Raw genomic sequence first — 20,156 nt, 5'->3', positions numbered from 1 at the left:
TAACCCGGAAGGTGTACACGATCAAAGGCAGAGCCACGTGTGAAAGCACCCACGTGATCTACCAACTGACCTGCATACACTGTGACGCATTCTATGTGGGAATGACCAGCAACAAACTGTCCATTCGCATGAATGGACACAGGCAGACAGTGTTTGTTGGTAATGAGGATCACCCTGTGGCTAAACATGCCTTGGTGCACGGCCAGCACATCTTGGCACAGTGTTACACCGTCCGGGTTATCTGGATACTTCCCACCAACACCAACCTATCCGAACTCCGGAGATGGGAACTTGCCCTTCAGTATATCCTCTCTTCTCGTCATCCGCCAGGCCTCAATCTCCGCTAATTTCAAGTTGCCGCCACTCATACCTCACCTGTCTTTCAACAACTTCTTTGCCTCTACACTTCTGCCTCGACTGACATCTCTGCCCAAACTCTTTGTCTTTAAATATGTCTGCTTGTGTCTGTATGTGTGGATGGATATGTGCGTGTGTGCGAGTGTATACCTGTCCTTTTTTCCCCCTAAGGTAAGTCTTTCCGCTCCCGGGATTGGAATGACTCCTTACCCTCTCCTTTAAAACCCACTTCCTTTCGTCTTCCCCTCTCCTTCCCTCTTTCCTGATGAGGCAACAGTTTGTTGCGAAAGCTTGAATTTTGTGTGTATGTTTGTGTTTGTTTGTGTGTCTGTCGACCTGCCAGCACTTTCATTTGGTAAGTCACATCATCTTTGTTTTTAGATATATATTTCCTACGTGGAATGTTTCCCTCTATTTTATATATATATATATATATATATATATATATATATATATATATATATATATATATATATATATGAGACAGCATGTGTAAGAGTCATCTTGTCAGCAGTACTACTGTTCAAAACAAACTGCCATTCAGTAGCCACAAGATGTCTGTGTTGTAAGTTCACCAGATGTGGCTACTGTAGTCATATACAAACCTTCAATGATTAATTGAACAGTGTAAAATAAAGGGGGGAGGGGGGGGGGGGTACAATCAGGAAAGTCTCTAATGGGCTTATAAGATATAAGAAGCATTACAGTTATAAACAGTGATGAAATAGAACACGACAAAAGTTAGATTGTTAAAAAGCGGAAGGGTTAAAAGACAATAATTGACATGCTCAAGTATTAATATTCTAGGTGATGACATAGGTGATAAAAAGCTCTCATAGTGCACAGAATAATATAAAAACTATAAAACAAATAGCTAAAAAAAGCCACAATGAAAGAAAACATACTGCCGCACAGAATCGGCGCCCTCTGTTAGCGCTAAGGCAGAATTATGCATAGGTGAGAAGTGGTTAAAGGAACTTGACCACCAGAGGGCCCCACGTACCATGCGGCACCTCATTGCAAGAAAAAAAATGATGCAATTCCATACCAATGTGTGAACAACATTATCTAGTTAATGCAGTATATTAAATGAGCAGAGAAGGAACAAGAAAATACTAGAGTTATGCATACAACAACAACAAAAAAAAAGTAAATATCTAAGGCCCTCGATTGTAGGTGAATTATCAACAAATTATATACAGGGTGTTACAAAAAGGTACGGTCAAACTTTCAGGAAACATTCCTCACACACAAATAAAGAAAAGGTGTTATGTGGACATGTGTCCGGAAACGCTTAATTTCCATGTTACAGCTAATTTTTGTTTCGTCCACCTATGCTCAATGGAGCATGTTATCATGATTTCATGCGGGATACTCTACCTGTGCTGCTAGAACATGTGCCTTTACAATTACGACACAACATGTGGTTCATGCACGATGGAGCTCCTGCACATTTCAGTCGAAGTGTTCGTACACTTCTCAACAACAGATTCGGTGACCGATGGATTGGTAGAGGCGGACCAATTCCATGGCCTCCACGCTCTCCTGACCTTAACCCTCTTGACTTTCATTTATGGGGGCATTTGAAAGCTCTTGTCTACGCAACTCCAGTACCAAATGTAGAGACTCTTCGTGCTCGTATTGTGGACGGCTGTGATACAATACGCCATTCTCCAGGGCTGCATCAGCGCATCAGGGATTCCATGCGACGGAGGGAGGATGCATGTATCCTCGCTATTGGAGGACATTTTGAACATTTCCTGTAACAAAGTGTTTGAAGTCACGCTGGTACGTTCTGTTCTGTTGCTGTGTGTTTCCATTCCATGATTAATGTGATTTGAAGAGCAGTAATAAAATGAGCTCTAACATGGAAAGTAAGCGTTTCTGGACACATGTCCACATAGCATATTTTCTTTCTTTGTGTGTGAGGAATGTTTCCTGAAAGTTTGGCCGTACCTTTTTGTAACACCCTGTATAACAGAGGTGTTCAGTGATTAAAGTAAAACATTGTCAAACAATGCAAAGCAGTGATTGGGCACGAAGTCGCTCTGCGAGTTAAGCAGTTTTGTTGGTTCTTTCGTTTTTGCCTTATAAATTTCAAGTTCCTCTAACAAATTAAGAGCACATACAATTCTCAATGCTCCCTATAGACTGACCAGTGTCAGATAAATGCTGTCCCAAAGCAGGTTTGTTCCTTGGCTGTGAGTGTTCTTTAAACCTTTGGTTGAAAGAGCGGCCCATATGACCGATATACTATTAGTCACAGGTATTGCAGTCAATCCTGTATACTCCAGAGCCATCAAATATGTCGTACTTCCCTTTCAGTTTCTGGTTTATTCACAGTTTTAGGGTGTTGTTTACCTGAAAGCCACATCTGACATCAGACTTTTTGAAACATTTTTCTATTTGCAGGGACATTTTGCCATTAAATTTCATAGGAATGGTTTTCGTTCTATCTTTACTGGTTCTGTGTGTGTGTGTGTGTGTGTGTGTGTGTGTGTGTGTGTCTGTGTGTCTGTGTGTGTGTGTGTGTGTGTGTGTGCCTTCTTTTCGTTATACATTTCTTTAGCCTACTGTAGGGGCTCATGGCGTCATTTACAGAAAAGCCGGTAGCTACCGCAATCTCATTTAAAATGCTGAGTTCTTTAAATATTTCGCTTTCGTCCAAAGGTAGACGAAGGAGCCAGTGAACTATGGAGGTGAAGAAAGCCTTTTTGTATCAGAAAGGATGGCGTGATCTGGCATTGATGACGCTATTAGTACAAGTAGGTTTTCTAAAAATCGAAAACTTATGTTTGTTGTTAACTTTCTTAATAGTAAGGTTGAGGTAGTTAATGGAGCCCTCTTCTTCAACTTCAGTGGTAAAAGTTATTTTTGGGTGCATGCTACCTATTGCTTGGGCAAATGTGTTGACCTCAATGGTGTCACCTTCTATTAGTAATAAAATGTCATCAACATACTGTTTATAATAAATCATTTTATCTTTTAGCTGTCGAAACTTGGCAAAAAATTTACATTCTAAATCATTTACAAAAATATCTGCTAAAGTCCCAGCTAGGCTGTTACCCATCCCAAGCCCGTCTTTTGATTTTGATTTTAATTTTGATTTTGATTTTGTCATTGAAAGTAAAAAAATATTGTAAGCTACCACAAATTCTAGAAATTCAGTTAGTTCTCTACACTCTGCAGTACTAATCTTATTATGGAATAGGAGATTGTCTAATAATGTAAATAGTCTCTTTTACTGGCACGTTACTGTAGAGGTTTCTTACATCCAAGGATGCCAATGTCGCATTATTCGGTATACAGGGTGTTACAAAAAGGCACGGCCAAACTTCCAGGAAACATTCCTCACACACAAATAAAGAAAAGATGTTATGTAGACATGTGTCCGGAAACGCTTAATTTCCATGTTAGAGCTCATTTTAGTTTCGTCAGTATGTACTGTACTTCCTCGATTGACCGCCATGATTTCATACGGGATACTCTACCTGTGCTGCTAGAACATTGCCTTTACAAGTACGACACAACATGTGGTTCATGCACGATGGAGCTCCCGCACATTTCAGTCGAAGTGTTCGTACGCTTCTCAACAACAGATTTGGTGACCGATGGATTGGTAGAGGCGGACCAATTCCATGGCCTCCACGCTCTCCTGACCTCAACCCTCTTGACTTTCATTTATGGGGGCATTTGAAAGCTCTTGTCTACGCAACCCCGGTACCAAATGTAGAGGCTCTTCATGCTCATATTGTGGACGGCTGTGATACAATACGCCATTCTCCAGGGCTGCATCAGCGCATCAGGGATTCCATGCGACGGAGGGTGAATGCTTGTATCCTCACTAACGGAGGACATTTTGAACATTTCCTGTAACAAAGTGTTTGAAGTCACACTGGTACGTTCTGTTCTGTTGCTGTGTGTTTCCATTCCATGATTAATGTGATTTTAAGAGAAGTAATAAAATGGGCTCGAACATGGAAAGTAAGCGTTTCCGGACACATGTCCACATAACATATTTTCTTTCTTTGTGTGTGAGGAATGTTTCCTGAAAGTTTGGCCGTACCTTTTTGTAACACCCTGTATGTATATCCTTGATTGTATTTGCTATCTCAGAATTGTTTTTGACCCCAAAATAATTATCAAACATGTAAACTGATTTAAGTTTATTGTTAAGAATTAATTTATAGCATGGTGATGACGTATTGTTCACAATCTGACAAACCGGATTTCCATCTTTGTTAATCAAAACTTCAGATTTAAGCTGGGGAAGTTTGACAGTCATCATTTTAAGCGATTTCTTTTCATATTCATTAAGAAGGAACTGGGCACTATCAGTCTTTCGCTGCAAACTAGACTGAAACTTCTCAGTTGGGTCTTTGTGAATTTCTATAATATTGTTTTCTGCCAAAAATCTTCCGTTTTCTTAATGTAGTCGTCTTTGTATATAAGAACTGCTGTGTTCCCCTTGTCAGCATGAATGACCATTGCTTTCTCCTGCTCTAAACTTGATATTGTGACCCTTTAATATACAGCTCTCGTATTTCACCACTTTACTGGAACCATTTTGAACAGACCAGACGTTGCAACTGTAGGCATACACAAGTCATCAATGATTAATTGAACAGCATAAAATAAAGGGGCGTTACTATTGGTAAAGTCTGTAATGGGCTTATAAGGTATAAGAAGCATTACAGTAATGAACAGCGATGAAATAGGACACGACAAAAGTTAGATTGTTAAAAAGAGGAAGAGTTCAGACAATATTGACATATGCTAAAGTGCCAATATTCTAGATGATGACATACGTAATAAACAGCTCTCATAGTGCACAGAATAATATAAAAACTATAAAACAAATAGCTATGCCTACAGTAGCAACATCTGGTGAACTTACAACACAAACATCTTTTGGCTACTGTACAGCAGTTTGTTTTGAACAGTAGTGCTGCTGACAAGATGACTCTTACATATGCTGTCATTTATATATATTTGACAACACTGGTGCTGATTTTACGTTTAATATTTGATGACGCCACTATGGCTGCAGTACATTAGGACATTGTTTTTATAAAACAGGTATGTCTCTTCATAATTTAAGTGCACAAATTGCATGTATGTGTCAGTAGTACTTTTCATTGTGGTCTATTTATTGTTTTAAGCTCTAGACAATCTGCTAATGTAATTATGTTTTCCCATATTTTGCTGCAGATCCGAAGACGGTCATTATAGACTGAAATCAGTAATCTGTTAACAACAATTTTGTGACCGTAGACGTAAAGTAAACGAAATATATTATTAAAAGTTTTAATATGCTATGCCCGTAGATCTTATGGATGCACGAATTTCTTCTAAGTTTTGCCTGACACCATTTGTGCATTATTTTTTGAACCTCAATAGAAACAACATTTTTGTTGACAACTCTGGTACCGCGAGCCGCGGAATTTGAATCCTCGCCAGACATCACGGACGCCAAAGACCTCTAGAGGTCTCTGCACCATCGCGCCATAAGCTTGCGCATGCCTCCTGGCCCGCATTTAGTGTGAGGGCGCCACAGTGGAACACGTGGTTCCAGCGGCCAATAGCGGTGCCCCGGATAGATTACTTAAGCGCCTGCCTCTCGCTCAGCCAGTCAGTCTAACCATTCTCTGGACACATCGCCTCGCCTTAGACAGCTTATTTACTTTCTTGTTCTGTGTACGAGTGGACGTGGTTGTTAGGTTTTCTTGTGACACCGTTGTTTCGATCTTGTTGTTGTTCATTCTGTCCGTTTGTTGTGTCCATCCTCTCCCATTGTGTTGTTGTTCGTGGGCCACTCTGCGGGTCCCACCGCGCTTTCCCTCACTTCAACCCCGCGACCATTCCGGTCAGTGAACAACAATGAACACATGCCCTGCTGTGGTATCGAATCTATCTTTTTGACACATATTCCGTGCATTGTTAAATATTTCAAAGCCTTCTAGTTCAGGTTTCAGCCAGCTCTCGGGTCCAAGAATAATTCGAGTGTGACAACTCGCTGGAGGGCAGAAAGTTTAGAAAATTTTTTACGTATACTTCAACAATTTACTGTCAAAATTCTGACATTCAAAGAGCTTACTTTGTATATGACCTGATTTCACTCTCTGCTTATCGACTGGTAAGGGTTCATCAGTGGACCGCAAACTATCGCCAGCCTTTCTATACATGTTCTGCTACCCGAGTAGGTGCTTCCTTCATGTAGTGCATTCCTGACCTATCAAGGGAAAGTAAGGAATGCTATAACCCTGCACCCCATAATGCAGGTCCATAAAATTGCAGCTGTGATCATGACAGAATTGGAGCCTCTTTTTTTTTTTTTTTTTTTTTAGACCCGCCACTCGGATCCAAACCAAGAATCAAGATTGACTCTGGTCTCGAAGCTGCAAATACAAGCTCTGCCTGGAACCTGTGAGCGAGGCCAGCAGGTCTTCATCTCTTCCCGATAGCCGCCCTTAGGAACTTAGTGTGTCCTCAGAACACAAGCATCAGGCATCACTGGTACCCACTTGGGCAATAGCTAGCAGCCTACGGCACCCTGCAGGCAGGCCCTCTTCCACAGCTTGGATGAGCCCCCCTCCCCCTGTGCACCCCTCCCTCCCCCCCTCCCCACCCCCCCTAGGTCGCCCTGGTAGATACACAGAGTGCACATTTGAATTCTTTCCGACCCTGGACTCTGTTTCTCTTAGGGCATCTGTAACACGCCTAACAGTGGGACACCTGATAACTGGTAAACCTCTCCTCTGGTGTGCATACTCTGATAGTGGGTAAGGAGCAGCCACTTGTCCACTCACAGAGTGAATGAGAAGGCCAGATGGCCAGCCTCCTCATGACTCTCCACCACAAGCAATGCGACCGTATAACGACCCGCCAGTCACCCTGCAGTGGGCGTGGATTGTTCTTATCTGTTATGCCGGAAGGTGCCTCGACAGCTGTGGCCGTGGGTGAATCAAGTGACACCTGAGGTGTCCCGTGCAACATTCCACTTTCTGTACTGCCACCACGCCCCGAGGCAGCAGCCTGCAGATGGTTGACTGAAACCATAAACATCTTTAGCTGTTCAAAATCTGCGACCTGCTCGTGCATCCGTATCCAATATTCACACACCCTATCCTTGCAGTTACTTGTAACTTGAGAATTAAACCTCAAAAACAAACAGAAAAAGTTAAATATATGACTTGCTAGCCTTCTACAGCTTCAAGAACAGAGGCTGGCAGCTGACATAGCTGTGCTCTAAGATTATTGGCCGTCTAAAACACAAATGAGTCCTGTGCCATAGACTGCGTGAATGTACATGTTGTCATTCCTAAAATGTGATACTCCACCTCTCGCACACAAAGACACCCAATGAATTTAAGAATTAAACTTTGCAGGTACACAAAAACATGTAAATAATTAAACTGTGAAGACACACAGAATAGGTAAATATGCGACTGCAGTCTCCTGGTGCTTCACCAACAAAGGCTGATGTTTCAGTAAAAACTGTATCTACATAGTGAATTTCGTAGAAGCCCTTCCCAGTAAAAGTGCTGAAGTACAGCAGTGTCAAACAAGTATGGGAGTATGTGCTAAGGCCTTGGTGCCCAGAGACAATGGTCGTGTGCGTGCATAGAGAATGTGTGTGTGTGTGTGTGTGAGAGAGAGAGAGAGAGAGAGAGAGACTAGTATATCCTCTCTGTCCACCCAGCTCTTGATAAGATTTCAAACTGCTACAAAGACTGGCAACTTGTTTTAACCATCCAGAAATGTAAAATTGTGTGCTTAACAAAACACTGAAAAATAGTATTCAGTGACATAATCAGTAAGTAACAGAATCCGTCCACTAATACGGATATATAACTATTTATCTTCATATGAAATGAATAATCTCATGTTACAGTCAAATGTAAGGCAGGTGTCAGACTTCAGTTTATTAATAGGCCACAGAAAACACTATCAGCCTCCAAAGGAGACTACTTACAAATAACTTACACGTCCCGTCTTCCTGTGACCACCTAAGCGCCCGGCGATGAAACCTTAAAAGACTTTGAAACTGATTGAAAGTTAAGTAAACAATAATTGGAGAGAGCCTACGTGCTTCAAAACCAAACAGTTTACAGCTTTGTCCTCATTATCCAGCACCATGTAAGCAAAAGCATTGCCCTAGTGCTGTACATTTCACATGGTAGGATTTTCCTGTTGTCATGAGAGCAGTTTTCAGCTTTGTTCCCATGAGTTTAGGCTAACTCAGTTCATTCCATTTGTTTGCAATGTATTTATTCTACAGAAATGTGCAGTAAATATGTTATAACCGAATATCTTCCCAAAGTTTCTTCAGGGACTGTTATTATTAAGGCTAATTCACACTGACCTTTACTTCACATTAAAAAATTCCACAGTGCATTTCAAATTGCGGCACCCATTCAGGCCGTCAGCAGGACAGTATGTCACATCACGATCCAACGTTTCTTGGGAAGAAACTTTTGGCAGTGACATTGGTGGGGGCAAACCATTTTGTCATCCGTTAACTTTGGAATTTAACCAATTTTTGCCGTGATCACTCATGTTATAAACTTTGTTTTATTTTTGTGGCAAATTGCTGATGTTCCATGACAACTTTGAGATTTTTTCCCCTTTCTTAAACTTTATCATTGTTAGTTCCTCAATTCAGATACTATACTCTGACTTTTTGTATCACTGATGGTATCCCGTAACCTAACTTCCATCATTCGATACTGGGCTGACCGAATCGATGTGACGTGACAGTCCTTTAATGTCTAGCGTGATTTGGCCTTTACACTTACATGCTAGTACATGCACTCTCTTAAAAGTATTTGTAGTTAATAACATGAGTGAATTTAGGGTGAACTTGTGAAATTTGCAACCATACGATTAGAGGAGTATTAATAATCTCTTTACAGACTATGCATTGCATTTTTTGGTTCAATGATCTAGCACAAGTTGCTGGTAGACACCAGACAGAAACTGAAAATCACTGAATATTTAAAATCAAAGAATTCCTTCACATTTGCCTTTCCACCTTCAGATTATCAAGATATTGGAACCAGGACTGATGCAACTTCCTCATAATTCCAATGTTTATTTTAAACAGATATTGACATTGTTGGTGTATACAAACAGATGCTACTGGTCTGTGTAAAGGTACATAAAAAGGGTTGTATGAAGTTTTTGATAAGATAAAAAAAAAAAAAAAGTGGCCAGCAGTGGTTGCTTCTGTCTGTTAATGTTTAACTTGACATATTGCACATTATGATGTATTTGGATTGTGTCGTATTTTTATAATGTACTGAATTTAACAACATTGTGTATTCATTTTTAGTATCCAGAGCTACTGTGTAGCTGTCAGCCGCAATCAGATCGACCAGCGTACATGCATCTCATACGAGTGACACCTGTGTATCCGTCTCCGCCTCCTGATAAATCGAGAAAGATTGCTTTTTACAACATTTTCAAGGAACTCAATGGATATGCTATTCTTTCAGCAAAGAAAATTCCAACGGTAAGACTTGTGCAGGTATTTGATTTTGATTTGGATGGAGTGAAATGGGAGAAGCATATATGTAAAGCAGTTTATTAAACCAGCCAGAATTAACTGTTATGTGATAAAAATTGCACAGTTAAGTATGACATGACTGACAGTATCCACCAAACCCAAATTCCACAGTAGAGTAATTTTCTGTATTTTTAATTATTTATTACATTAAACACAAAGAATATAATAGAGGGAAACATTCCACATGGGAAAAATATATCTAAAAACAAAGATGATGTGACTTACCAAACGAAAGCGCTGGCATGTTGACAGACACACAGACAAACACAAACATACACACAAAATTCAAGCTTTCGCAACCAACGGTTGCTTAATCAGGAAAGAGGGAAGGAGAGGGAAAGACAAAAGGATGTGGGTTTTAAGGGAGAGGGTAAGGAGTCATTCCAATCCCGGGAGCAGAAAGACTTACCTTAGGGGGAAAAAAAGGACAGGTATACACTCGCACACACGCACATATCCATCCACACATACAGACACAAGCAGACATATTTAAAGACAAAGAGTTTGGGCAGAGATGTCAGTCGAGGCGGAAGTACAGAGGCAAAGATGTTGTTGAATGACAGGTGAGGTATGAGTGGCGGCAACTTGAAATTAGCGGAGGTTGAGGCCTGGTGAGTAATGAGAAGAGAGGAACATGCCTTCGTCCTAGCCAGATTACGCTCCCATATTTTATTTACTCAGGTTTGTCTGACATTTGGCATTACCCCCAAAGGTCTCACACTTAAAGTTCCCATCTCTGGCTGTAACCCTTCTTTCCATCAGTCCCTATACCAGTTCGAAACTGAGTAATCCATTGCCCTCACCCACCTAATCCTTCACCTACACATCAACTCAGCCAATGAACACACCTGTCAACTCCTATCCTTAGTAAAAGTCTTCAATCTTTCCTCTCCCACATCCACACCGGCTGTTCAGAGCATCCTCCTACAGGCCAACCGCAAATTAGAACAGCATGCCACCCTCCACCTCAAAAAACTAGCCAATCTCCTGGATTCCCACTTCCGTAAAGGCAACTCACTCACCCTTCACAACCTTTCCAGCAAACCTCAACCTCCTCTCATTGCACACAGACCCAGTCTCTCCCATCTGCTCAATCTCCATTCCCCCCAAAACCTCAAAATTCTAATCAATACAATCTGGAACCACCCCAATTTAGTAGTTAACCTTTCCTCCAAACCTCTTTCCCAATCCGAAACCTCTGTCCTATCCAAAGGCCTCACCTTCAGCCGTACTCCCAGATTCAACCAAACAGCCCTCGTCAAAGATTTACTGTCCTACACTCATACTCTCTGCTCGAAATATCACTTTGCCACGAAGAAAAATGATCCTAATCCTACCCCTAATGATCCAACTCCCCAAGTCACTATCCAAATTGAACCCTGCCTGGAACAGTTCCGTCCTCCATCACAGCGGGACCCACCTCCTCTTCCTCAAAATCACCCTCTCCAAACCTTCCAGGAATTTGTCACTTCCAGCCTTGCCTCTCAATCCTTCTTAAAAAACCTTAATCCTACTCCCAACATCACCACTGCTGAAGCCCAGGCTATCCGTGATCTGAAGGCTGACTGATCCATCGTCATTCTTCCGGCGGACAAGGGTTCCACGACCGTGGTACTTGATCGTCGGGAGTATTTGGCTGAGGGACTGTGTCAGCTTTCAGACAACACTACATACAAAGTTTGCCAAGGTAATTTCATTCCTGATGTCTAGGCGAAGCTTCAAGGAATCCTTAGAACCTTAGGCGCCCTACAAAACCTTTCACCTGACTCCACCAACCTCCTGACCCCACCAACACCCCGCACCCCTACCTTCTACCTTCTTCCTAAAATTCACAAACCCAATCATCCCGGCCGCCCTTTTGTAGCTGGTTACCAAGCCCCCATAGAACGTATCTCTGCCTACGTTGATCAGCACCTTCAACCCATTACGTGCAGTCTCCCATCTTTCATCAAAGACACCAACCACTTTCTTGAACTTCTGGAATCCTTACCCAATCTGTTATCCCCGGAAACCATCCTTGTAACCATTGATGCCACTTCCTTATACACAAATATTCCGCAAGTCCAGGACCTCGCTGCGATGGAGCACTTCCTTTCACGCCGATCACCTGCCACCCCACTTAAAACCTCTTTCCTCATTACTTTCATCCTGACTCACAACTTCTTCACTTTCGAAGGCCAGACATACCAACAATTAAAGTGAACAGCCATGGGTACCAGGATGGCCCCCTCGTACGCCAACCTATTTATGGGTCGCTTAGAGGAAGCCTTCTTGGTTACCCAGCTGCCAACCCAAAGTTTGGTACAGATTTATTGATGACATCTTCATGATCTGGACTCACAGTGAAGAACAACTCCAGAATTTCCTCTCCAACCTCAACTCCTTTGGTTCCATCAGATTCACCCGGTCCTACTCCAAATCTCATGCCACTTTCCTTGACGTTGACCTCCATCTGTCCAATGGCCAGATTCACACGTCCGTCCACATCAAACCCACCAACAAGCAACAGTACCTCCATTATGACAGCTGCCACCCATTCCACATCAAACGGTCCCTTCCCTACAGCCTAGGTCTTCGTGACAAACGAATCTGCTCCAGTCCGGAATCCCTGAACCATTACACCAACAACCTGAAAACAGCTTTCGCATCCCGCAACTACCCTCCCGACCTGGTACAGAAGCAAATTACCAGAGCCACTTCCTTATCCCCTCAAACCCAGAACCTCCCACAGAAGAACCACAAAAGTGCCCCACTTGTGACAGGATACTTTCTGGGACTGGATCACACACTCAATGTGGCTCTCCAGCAGGGATACAACTTCCTCAAATCCTGCCCTGAAATGAGATCCATCCTTCATGAAATCCTCCCCACTCTACCAAGAGTGTCTTTCGCTATCCGAGTTATCTGGATACTTCCCACTAACACCAACCTGTCAGAACTCCGGAGATGGGAACTTACCCTTCAGTATATCCTCTCTTCTCGTTACCCACCAGGCCACAACCTCCACTAATTTCGAGTTGCCGCCGCTCATACCTCACCTGTCATTCAACAACATCTTTCCCTCTGTACTTCCGCCTCGACTGACATCTCTGCCCAAACTCTTTGCCTTTACAAATGTCTGCTTGTGTCTGTGTATGTGCGGATGGATGTGTGTGTGTGTGTGTGCGAGAGTATACCTGTCCTTTTTTCCCCCCTAAGGTAAGTCTTTCCGCTCCCGGGATTGGAATGACTCCTTACCCTCTCCCTTAAAACCCACATCCTTTTGCCTTTCCTTCTCCTTCCCTCTTTCCTGATGAAGCAACCGTTGGTTGCGAAAGCTTGAATTTTGTGTGTATGTTTGTGTTTGTTTGTGTGTTTATCAACATGCCAGCGCTTTCGTTTGGTAAGTCACATCACCTTTGTTTTTAGATATATTAAACACAAAGAGTTTATCATTAAAAATGATGTTGACATTGGTGATTATGGATGACAATTTGAGAGTTTGTGCTGGACCAAGGTAACAAACATTAACAGGCTGTATATTTCCAGTTACTCTACTACTACACTACTATGTGATCAGGCCCAGTGGATCGCATGCATCTACAAGTTTCCTCCTCCACTGTATTCTGTCCATTGCTGCTATCTGCCATCCGTTCACATCTATTGACACTTGGTTTAAATCTTCATGGAGTCCATCCCTCCAACGCTTCTTGGGTCTCCCTGGCGGTCTCTTTCCTGTAGGTGTGAAATCCAGGAGCTTCCGAGGCCATCTGTGATCCCCCATCCGGGCCACATGGCTGGCCCACTACATTCGTTTGGCTTTGACAGTTCCTGCTATGTTGGGCTGCTGGTATAGTTCCTCAAGCTCTTGGTTGTATCCGATCCTCCATTCCCCTGTATCTGCATCTAGAACTGGACCAAAGATCTTCTGAAGCACTTTTCTCTCAAAAACAAGGAGCTTATGGAAGTCCTGTTTCCGGATACTCCATGCCTCACAGCCATATAGAACAACAGGCTGGATCAGGGTTTGTACAATCAAATCTTGAACTGTCTGGAGAGATATCTGGACCAAAGCAATTGTGCTAGGCTGTGGTAAGATCGATTTCCTGCTTGTATTCTAGCGTTGATCTCTGCTTCACATGACGAGTTCTCAGTGAAAAGTGCCCCTAGGTATTTGAATTCTTGCACTCTCTTGTAGGACTGGTCCCCAACCTGCAGTGATTGTAGATGATCAGCAGTCTGACGATGAGGTACTCTGTCTTGGCTTCGTTTATGTTTAGCCCAAATTTGCTGGCAGCCTCCTTTAGTGCTTTGGTCATTTGCTCCAACTCCTCTTCAGACCTAGAGAGTAAAGAGATGTCGTCTGCATTGGCTAAGTACGCCAGTCTCTTTCCTTCGATTTCAATCCCTTTGTTCTCTTGGTAGGGTTCGCGTACGATCTTCTCGAGGGCCAAGTTGAACAGGATAGGGACAACCCATCTCCTTGCCTGAGTCCTGTCACAATTTCAAACTCCTCAGTTACGCGATTTCCCATCTTCACCTTTGCACGTGTTTCGTTCAGACAGATCTTTATCAGATTGATTAGTTTCTCTGCTATGCTAAACTCCCTTAAACAGTTGAGCAGGCTCTTGCGACGTATGCAATCATAGTCCTTCTTAAAATCAACGAATAAAATATGCAAATCTTTACCATATTCACCCAGTTTCTCAGTGAGCTGCCGGAGACTGAAGATGTGACCGTCCTGGCCGGAAACCTCCCTGGTACTCCCCAATCACCGATTCTGCCACTGGCTGAATTCTATGTATGAGGCAATTGGACAGGATCTTATAGCAGATGTTAAGCAGGGCAATTCCTCGATAGTTGTCACATTTCAGTTTGTCGCCCTTCTTATGTATTGGACAAATCAGAGCTGTTTTCCATTCTCCTGGTAGTTCTTCTTTGGTCCATATTGCCTGTATCAGTCGGTGTATTTTTTCTGCAAGTTTCTCTCCTCCTGCCACGATCATTTCAGCCTGTATTCCATCTTCACCTGGACTCTTATTCTGTTTAAGGTGTCTAATTCTGGTTTTTATCTCATCCAGGGTATGTGGGGGATAAACTGCATCGGGTGTAATTTTGTACTGGAAATCAAACTGCAGTTCGGGTTCATCACAATTTAGCAGCTGTCGAAAGTACTCTTTCCGTCTCTCAGCTATGTCCCTATCGTTCGTCAGGATCTTATCGTGGGAATCTTTGACAAATTTCTGCTTGGCCTGGTGACCTTTGCAGAGGTACCTTACCTTCAGGAACATTTCCCTTGTCTTTTGTCCTCTGAAGTCTGTTTCTGCTTCAACGATGATATCCCTTATGTATTTCCAGTTACTCTACCAATTCAAAATTTCAACTTGCCAAATAAGTCTTTTTATTCTTCCGTACTAGCCATTTTAAACCAAGTGAGTCCTTATTGAGGCAAAAGAATAGTGGAAAGCAGGGTGGTGTTTATTTATTTATTTATTTATTTAGTATATAGTGTGGCAATTCATATATTAAGTGAATGACCATCAGCTCTGTAGGATATAATAAGTTTCTTGTGTCACCTATGAAAAATAGGTCTTCATACATGACATATCTGACCAACTCATTTATATAAAAAAAGAAAATTTAAGCTTCCCTCAAAACTGAATCCCAGAAGGATAAAACAGATGTAAAAATCTGGACATTCTGGTAGACTGTAGCTTGGCTGACCAGTGTGTAGTGCTCAGCCATGGCAGATTTAGCAGGCTAGTATAGTGTCGATGTCCCGTCTGATTTGCTGTAACTGCACATAAAGTAGGTCTGATACACGACAAACCACACAAATAGAGGATCTGATACGTACCTGCTTTTCATGGAATCACGTCATTTTTACACAGCCAATGAGTGTGGCTATCTTTGTTGCTGGCAGAAAAATAACGTTGACTTTATGTTTAGAGAGCTTACAGCCTATTTTAGAGAAAAGATTCCCTGCAGACGGTAGGAGAGCAATAAACGCCAACCTTACCTCTTCAGCATCTTAAAGTGATTCTCACCTTTTGTTTGAATTGGAAACCCTTGCACATCTTCTGTGTGTATAGCCACAAAACTGTTTTTTAGGATGTTGGGGTTCTTCCTGTAGATGGTTCTTACCCACAGTCATATATGCCCTATATACAGGTCTGTTCAGGACTCCATCAGTTTGCACTGGATGATGACACCTGCCCACTCGCAGGTTCAGATTTGTATGTGTCCTGGGGTATTAATCTGCTCCGAAGTTTTAATCTGCTCACTCACTTTGGTAATTGTTGGATACCACATTTTATTAATATTGTTAATGTTTAGATTCCGGGCATTTAACGACAGACAGGCTGTGCCTCAGTGTCTGTCATGTCTACACTTTTGGTCAGTTGGTGAATTAAGAGCAGATGATTACTTTCTGTTTTAGTACATTCTCTGGTGAGAGCCTGGTCCTGCTGTATTTGGAGGGAGAGAGAGAGAGAGAGAGAGAGAGAGAGAGAGTTTTGGAGGTGGGGGTGGGGTGGGGAGAAGTACACACCTTATGTTTTCAGATATTATCCACATGATGCAATTTACTTCTCTGTTGGCTTTCATTGCATGGGCACTGTTTAGACACAATAGAGCACTATGTTCTGTAGCGCAGTATACCAGATTCAGCCAAAATTCCGAGAGGAGAGACCGAGGGTTTCCATGTTGCAGATGGCTATAATTAGTTCAGAGTTTTTCGGCCATCTTCATTGGATGTGAAATGAAACTTGAGATTAATAAACATAAAAAGGAAAAGCAACCATTCACTTGTAGGTGATTGAAGTATGGCTTGTAGAAACAGTAAGAGCCGAGACATATTACTTGGTCTGAAGCTGCCACTGGTTTTCTAGGCTAATGAGAGGGCCCTATGATTTGTCCCTCTGTGATTTTCATACACAGGTTAGTGCCCTGTCAACAATTTTCTACAGCAGTATGACACACTTCTCAAACTATAAAAAAAAACAGTCTTGATAGTTTGGAGAGCATTGTTAAGTACAAAAAACTGTGTGTGGCATATATTACCTGTAATCACAAAAACATTGTGAGCTAAGTGTGTAGCATATATTACCTATAACAACAGTCATTTCATTATCAACTGGGAGTGTTGTATCACAACTTTTTAATAAAAGAAACATTTTTTTTTTGTTTTTATTTACTAAGTGTATGAAAATGTGAATATTCACAATAACAATAACCTAGCGACTTGGTGCAGTGGTTAGCACACGGGACTCTCATTCGGGATGACAACGGTTCAGATCCATGTCCGGCCATCCTAATTTAGGTTTTTTGTTATTTCCCTAAAAGTTTCAGGCAAAGGCTGGGATGATTCCTTAAATGGACATGGCAGATTTATTTCCCCAGGCTCCCATGATCCGAGCTCGTGCTCCATCTCTGATGGGCTCGATCTCGACAGAACTTTAAACTCTAATCTTCCTTTTCTTTTTATTCATAATAAACTAAAATTTGATTCAAAAATGTGAAACAACAAACAGTTAAAATAAATGCTATTTGTATTAAACTTTTGATTTAGTATTTGTTAATAAATAAAGAATTCAGATAAAAGTTTTTAAAACAGTAGATACTTACTGGAATTGAGCCAGCAAATTTGAATGTACAAGACATATAAATTACACTCTCTGCTACTGGCAGCCCTTTTAAAATACATGAGATGTTGTGTACTTAACAGCAGTTGGAAATATATAGGGTTTCATATGTTATTTTTGAGTTTCAAAAGCCCATCCATGGCAACTATCATTTTCAGAATTCATTGCATCTTCTTTGTAGGAGACCATCCTCTATAAGGTGAAAAAGTCTTTATATAGTTGTCAGTGGTAGCTGGGACCTAAAATGGAAGGTTGTTTATTAAATTATTAAAATATTGCTGTTGCTCTAAAATTGCCTTTAAATGAACCTGACAATATTCATGGGGTTGAACTTCCTGTGGAGGTATATTTATAGAGAAAAAGTCCCTCTTCGTTTCCTTTTTCATGGTGAATCTGTCGTTGACTCTCTCGTTGAAATCCAGAAGCCAGTGGCTCATTTCGTTTTCCTTAGATAGCATGGCAAGAGCAGACAACCTTTCTTCATCAATAGTACCTCTAACAAGGGAAACTCCCCATCAAACACCCCTCAGATTTAGTGGTAAGATGCCCCAGTGGATAGCCTGTCAAAAACTGAACAAAGATCAAGCATGAAAACTGGAAGAAGGTGTACTGAACTTGGAAAAAAGAAGGAAAACAGAAACAGTATATGGTCCATATCTAATCTGTGCAGTATCAAATAACGTTAACAACTGTCGTGTCGTGCTTATGTGGTCATGGTGTTAGACTGCGAAAGAGGAGATCCGGATTCAAATCACTTACGATCCATCCCCCCCTCCACCCCACCCCCCTCACCTCACCCTACCCCACCCCACCCCACCCCACCCCTCACACACACACACACACACACACACACACACACACACACACACACACACACACACACACACACACAAAATTACGAATTTCCTGTCTAGTCAGTCGCGTGTCTGTTCGCTGTATTCAAATTTGTGTATATGTTGTGGCGTAATGTCAGTTTGCAACAGCAATGTATAACGAAGGGACCTCCAGACATACGTACCTGCGATTTTTTCTAAACGGGTACCACATGCTATGCCTCTTGGATTCCGCTTTGGAAGTTTTGGTTCTTGAATTCCTTTGTTGTAACGTAGTTCACACCCATTTATTTGTTGTTTTCGCTTCTGAGAGAGGTCCATGCGGCACATCGCCTGTTCTCACTGTTCATTACAGAAGTAAGAATAGATTACCGTCACAAGTAACTGTGATTAATAGTGATAGCAGGCGAGATGCCACATAGACCTCTCACAGAAATGAAAACAACAAATAAATGGGTGTGAACTGTGTTACAACGAAGGAATTCAAGGGTCAAAACTTCCAAAACGGAACGCAAGAGGCATAACGTGTGGTATCTGTGTAGAACAAATAGGAGGTACATACGTATGGAGGTCCCTTCATTACACATTGGTATTACAAACTAACATTACGCCTAAACCGTATACAAATTTGAATAAAGCGAGCAGACACGTCAATGATCAGATGGAAAATTCGTAATTTTGTGTGTGTGTGTGTGTGTGTGTGTGTGTGTGTGTGTGTGTGTGTGTGTGTGTGCGCGCGTGTGTGTGGAGGAGGGGTGGGGGGGGGTGGGGGGGGGGGGGGGGAATATTGGATCAAGTGCGAATTGATCCCATGTCTCTCCTTTCGCACTCTATCACCATGACCACACAACTACGACACAACAATCATTGAATTTACTTGATATTGCACAGATTAAATTTGAACCATTCATTGTTTGTGTGTGTGTTTTTTTTCCCCCTCCACTGTTCAGTACACCTCCTTCCCATTTTCATGCTGTATCTGTGTTCAGTTTTTGACGGGCTATCCAATGGGCCAACTTACCACTAACTCTGAGTGTGGTGTGATGTGGAGTTTCCCTTGTAAGGAACATTTTGATTCACAACAAAAAGGAGAAACATCTCTCTGCGTCACACATTGTCACTGCAATGGTAGCAACTAATTCCAGTAATTTCATAACATCACAAACGGTTTTTGCAGGTTACCTTCAGTGAAAAACTTCAGAAGGGCTGTTGCACTTTCCATTTTTTGAAAAGTGTTTTGAGAAGAAATGGCTTTTAGTTCTGCTTTTAACTTAACTGTATTTAAAAATGGACAGGGTTGCACAACAGTAGAAAGATTTGTTTCAGTGAAAGAAAGAAGTGCTGGACATGTACGATAGAGGCCTGTAAGTGCTGGAGAATTCAAAATTGTTTTTGCTCTACTGAATTACAGTCTCACATACTTCCTCTGCTGCAATATTCTTTGCTGTACACATGTTCTCACACCTTCTTCTTGTTATATTTGGTTCTTCCTCGATTATGATATTATCAACATCGTCTCTAATTTTCAGAATTTCGTTTTCAGATTATGCTATTGCTTTCTTTATTGAGACAGGACCAGTGGTGCACTTTTGTAATTGGCTGTACAAGATATCCATGTGGGGCATTATTTTATAAAATATGTCTAACCAGAAGGAAAATTTTGGCTGTTGCAGTTTCAACCGTAGACCATATGCTCGATTTTCAGTTGCCGTCTGTTTTGTTGGTAGCTTCCGTGTGTTGAAGACATTGTAGAATGGCCTCTTTATTTATGTAATC

At 41.8% G+C, this 20,156-nt stretch overlaps 1 protein-coding gene across 2 annotated transcripts in view; it reads left to right on the top strand.

Moving 5' to 3' along the window:
* The window catches only part of LOC124550987 (endoribonuclease Dicer-like), a 315,900-nt gene that overhangs the window by 202,859 nt on the left and 92,885 nt on the right, over positions 1-20,156 (top strand). For both annotated transcript variants that reach the window (XM_047125814.1, XM_047125813.1), the window contains one exon: positions 9,692-9,871. In XM_047125814.1, the coding sequence (XP_046981770.1) occupies positions 9,692-9,871 (180 nt within the window). The remainder of the gene's footprint in view (positions 1-9,691; positions 9,872-20,156) is intronic.

The sequence above is a fragment of the Schistocerca americana genome, chromosome 9 (assembly GCF_021461395.2).
Source record: "Schistocerca americana isolate TAMUIC-IGC-003095 chromosome 9, iqSchAmer2.1, whole genome shotgun sequence".
NCBI classification, from domain to species: domain Eukaryota; kingdom Metazoa; phylum Arthropoda; class Insecta; order Orthoptera; family Acrididae; genus Schistocerca; species Schistocerca americana.
This window is presented reverse-complemented; position numbering and strand designations above follow the sequence as displayed.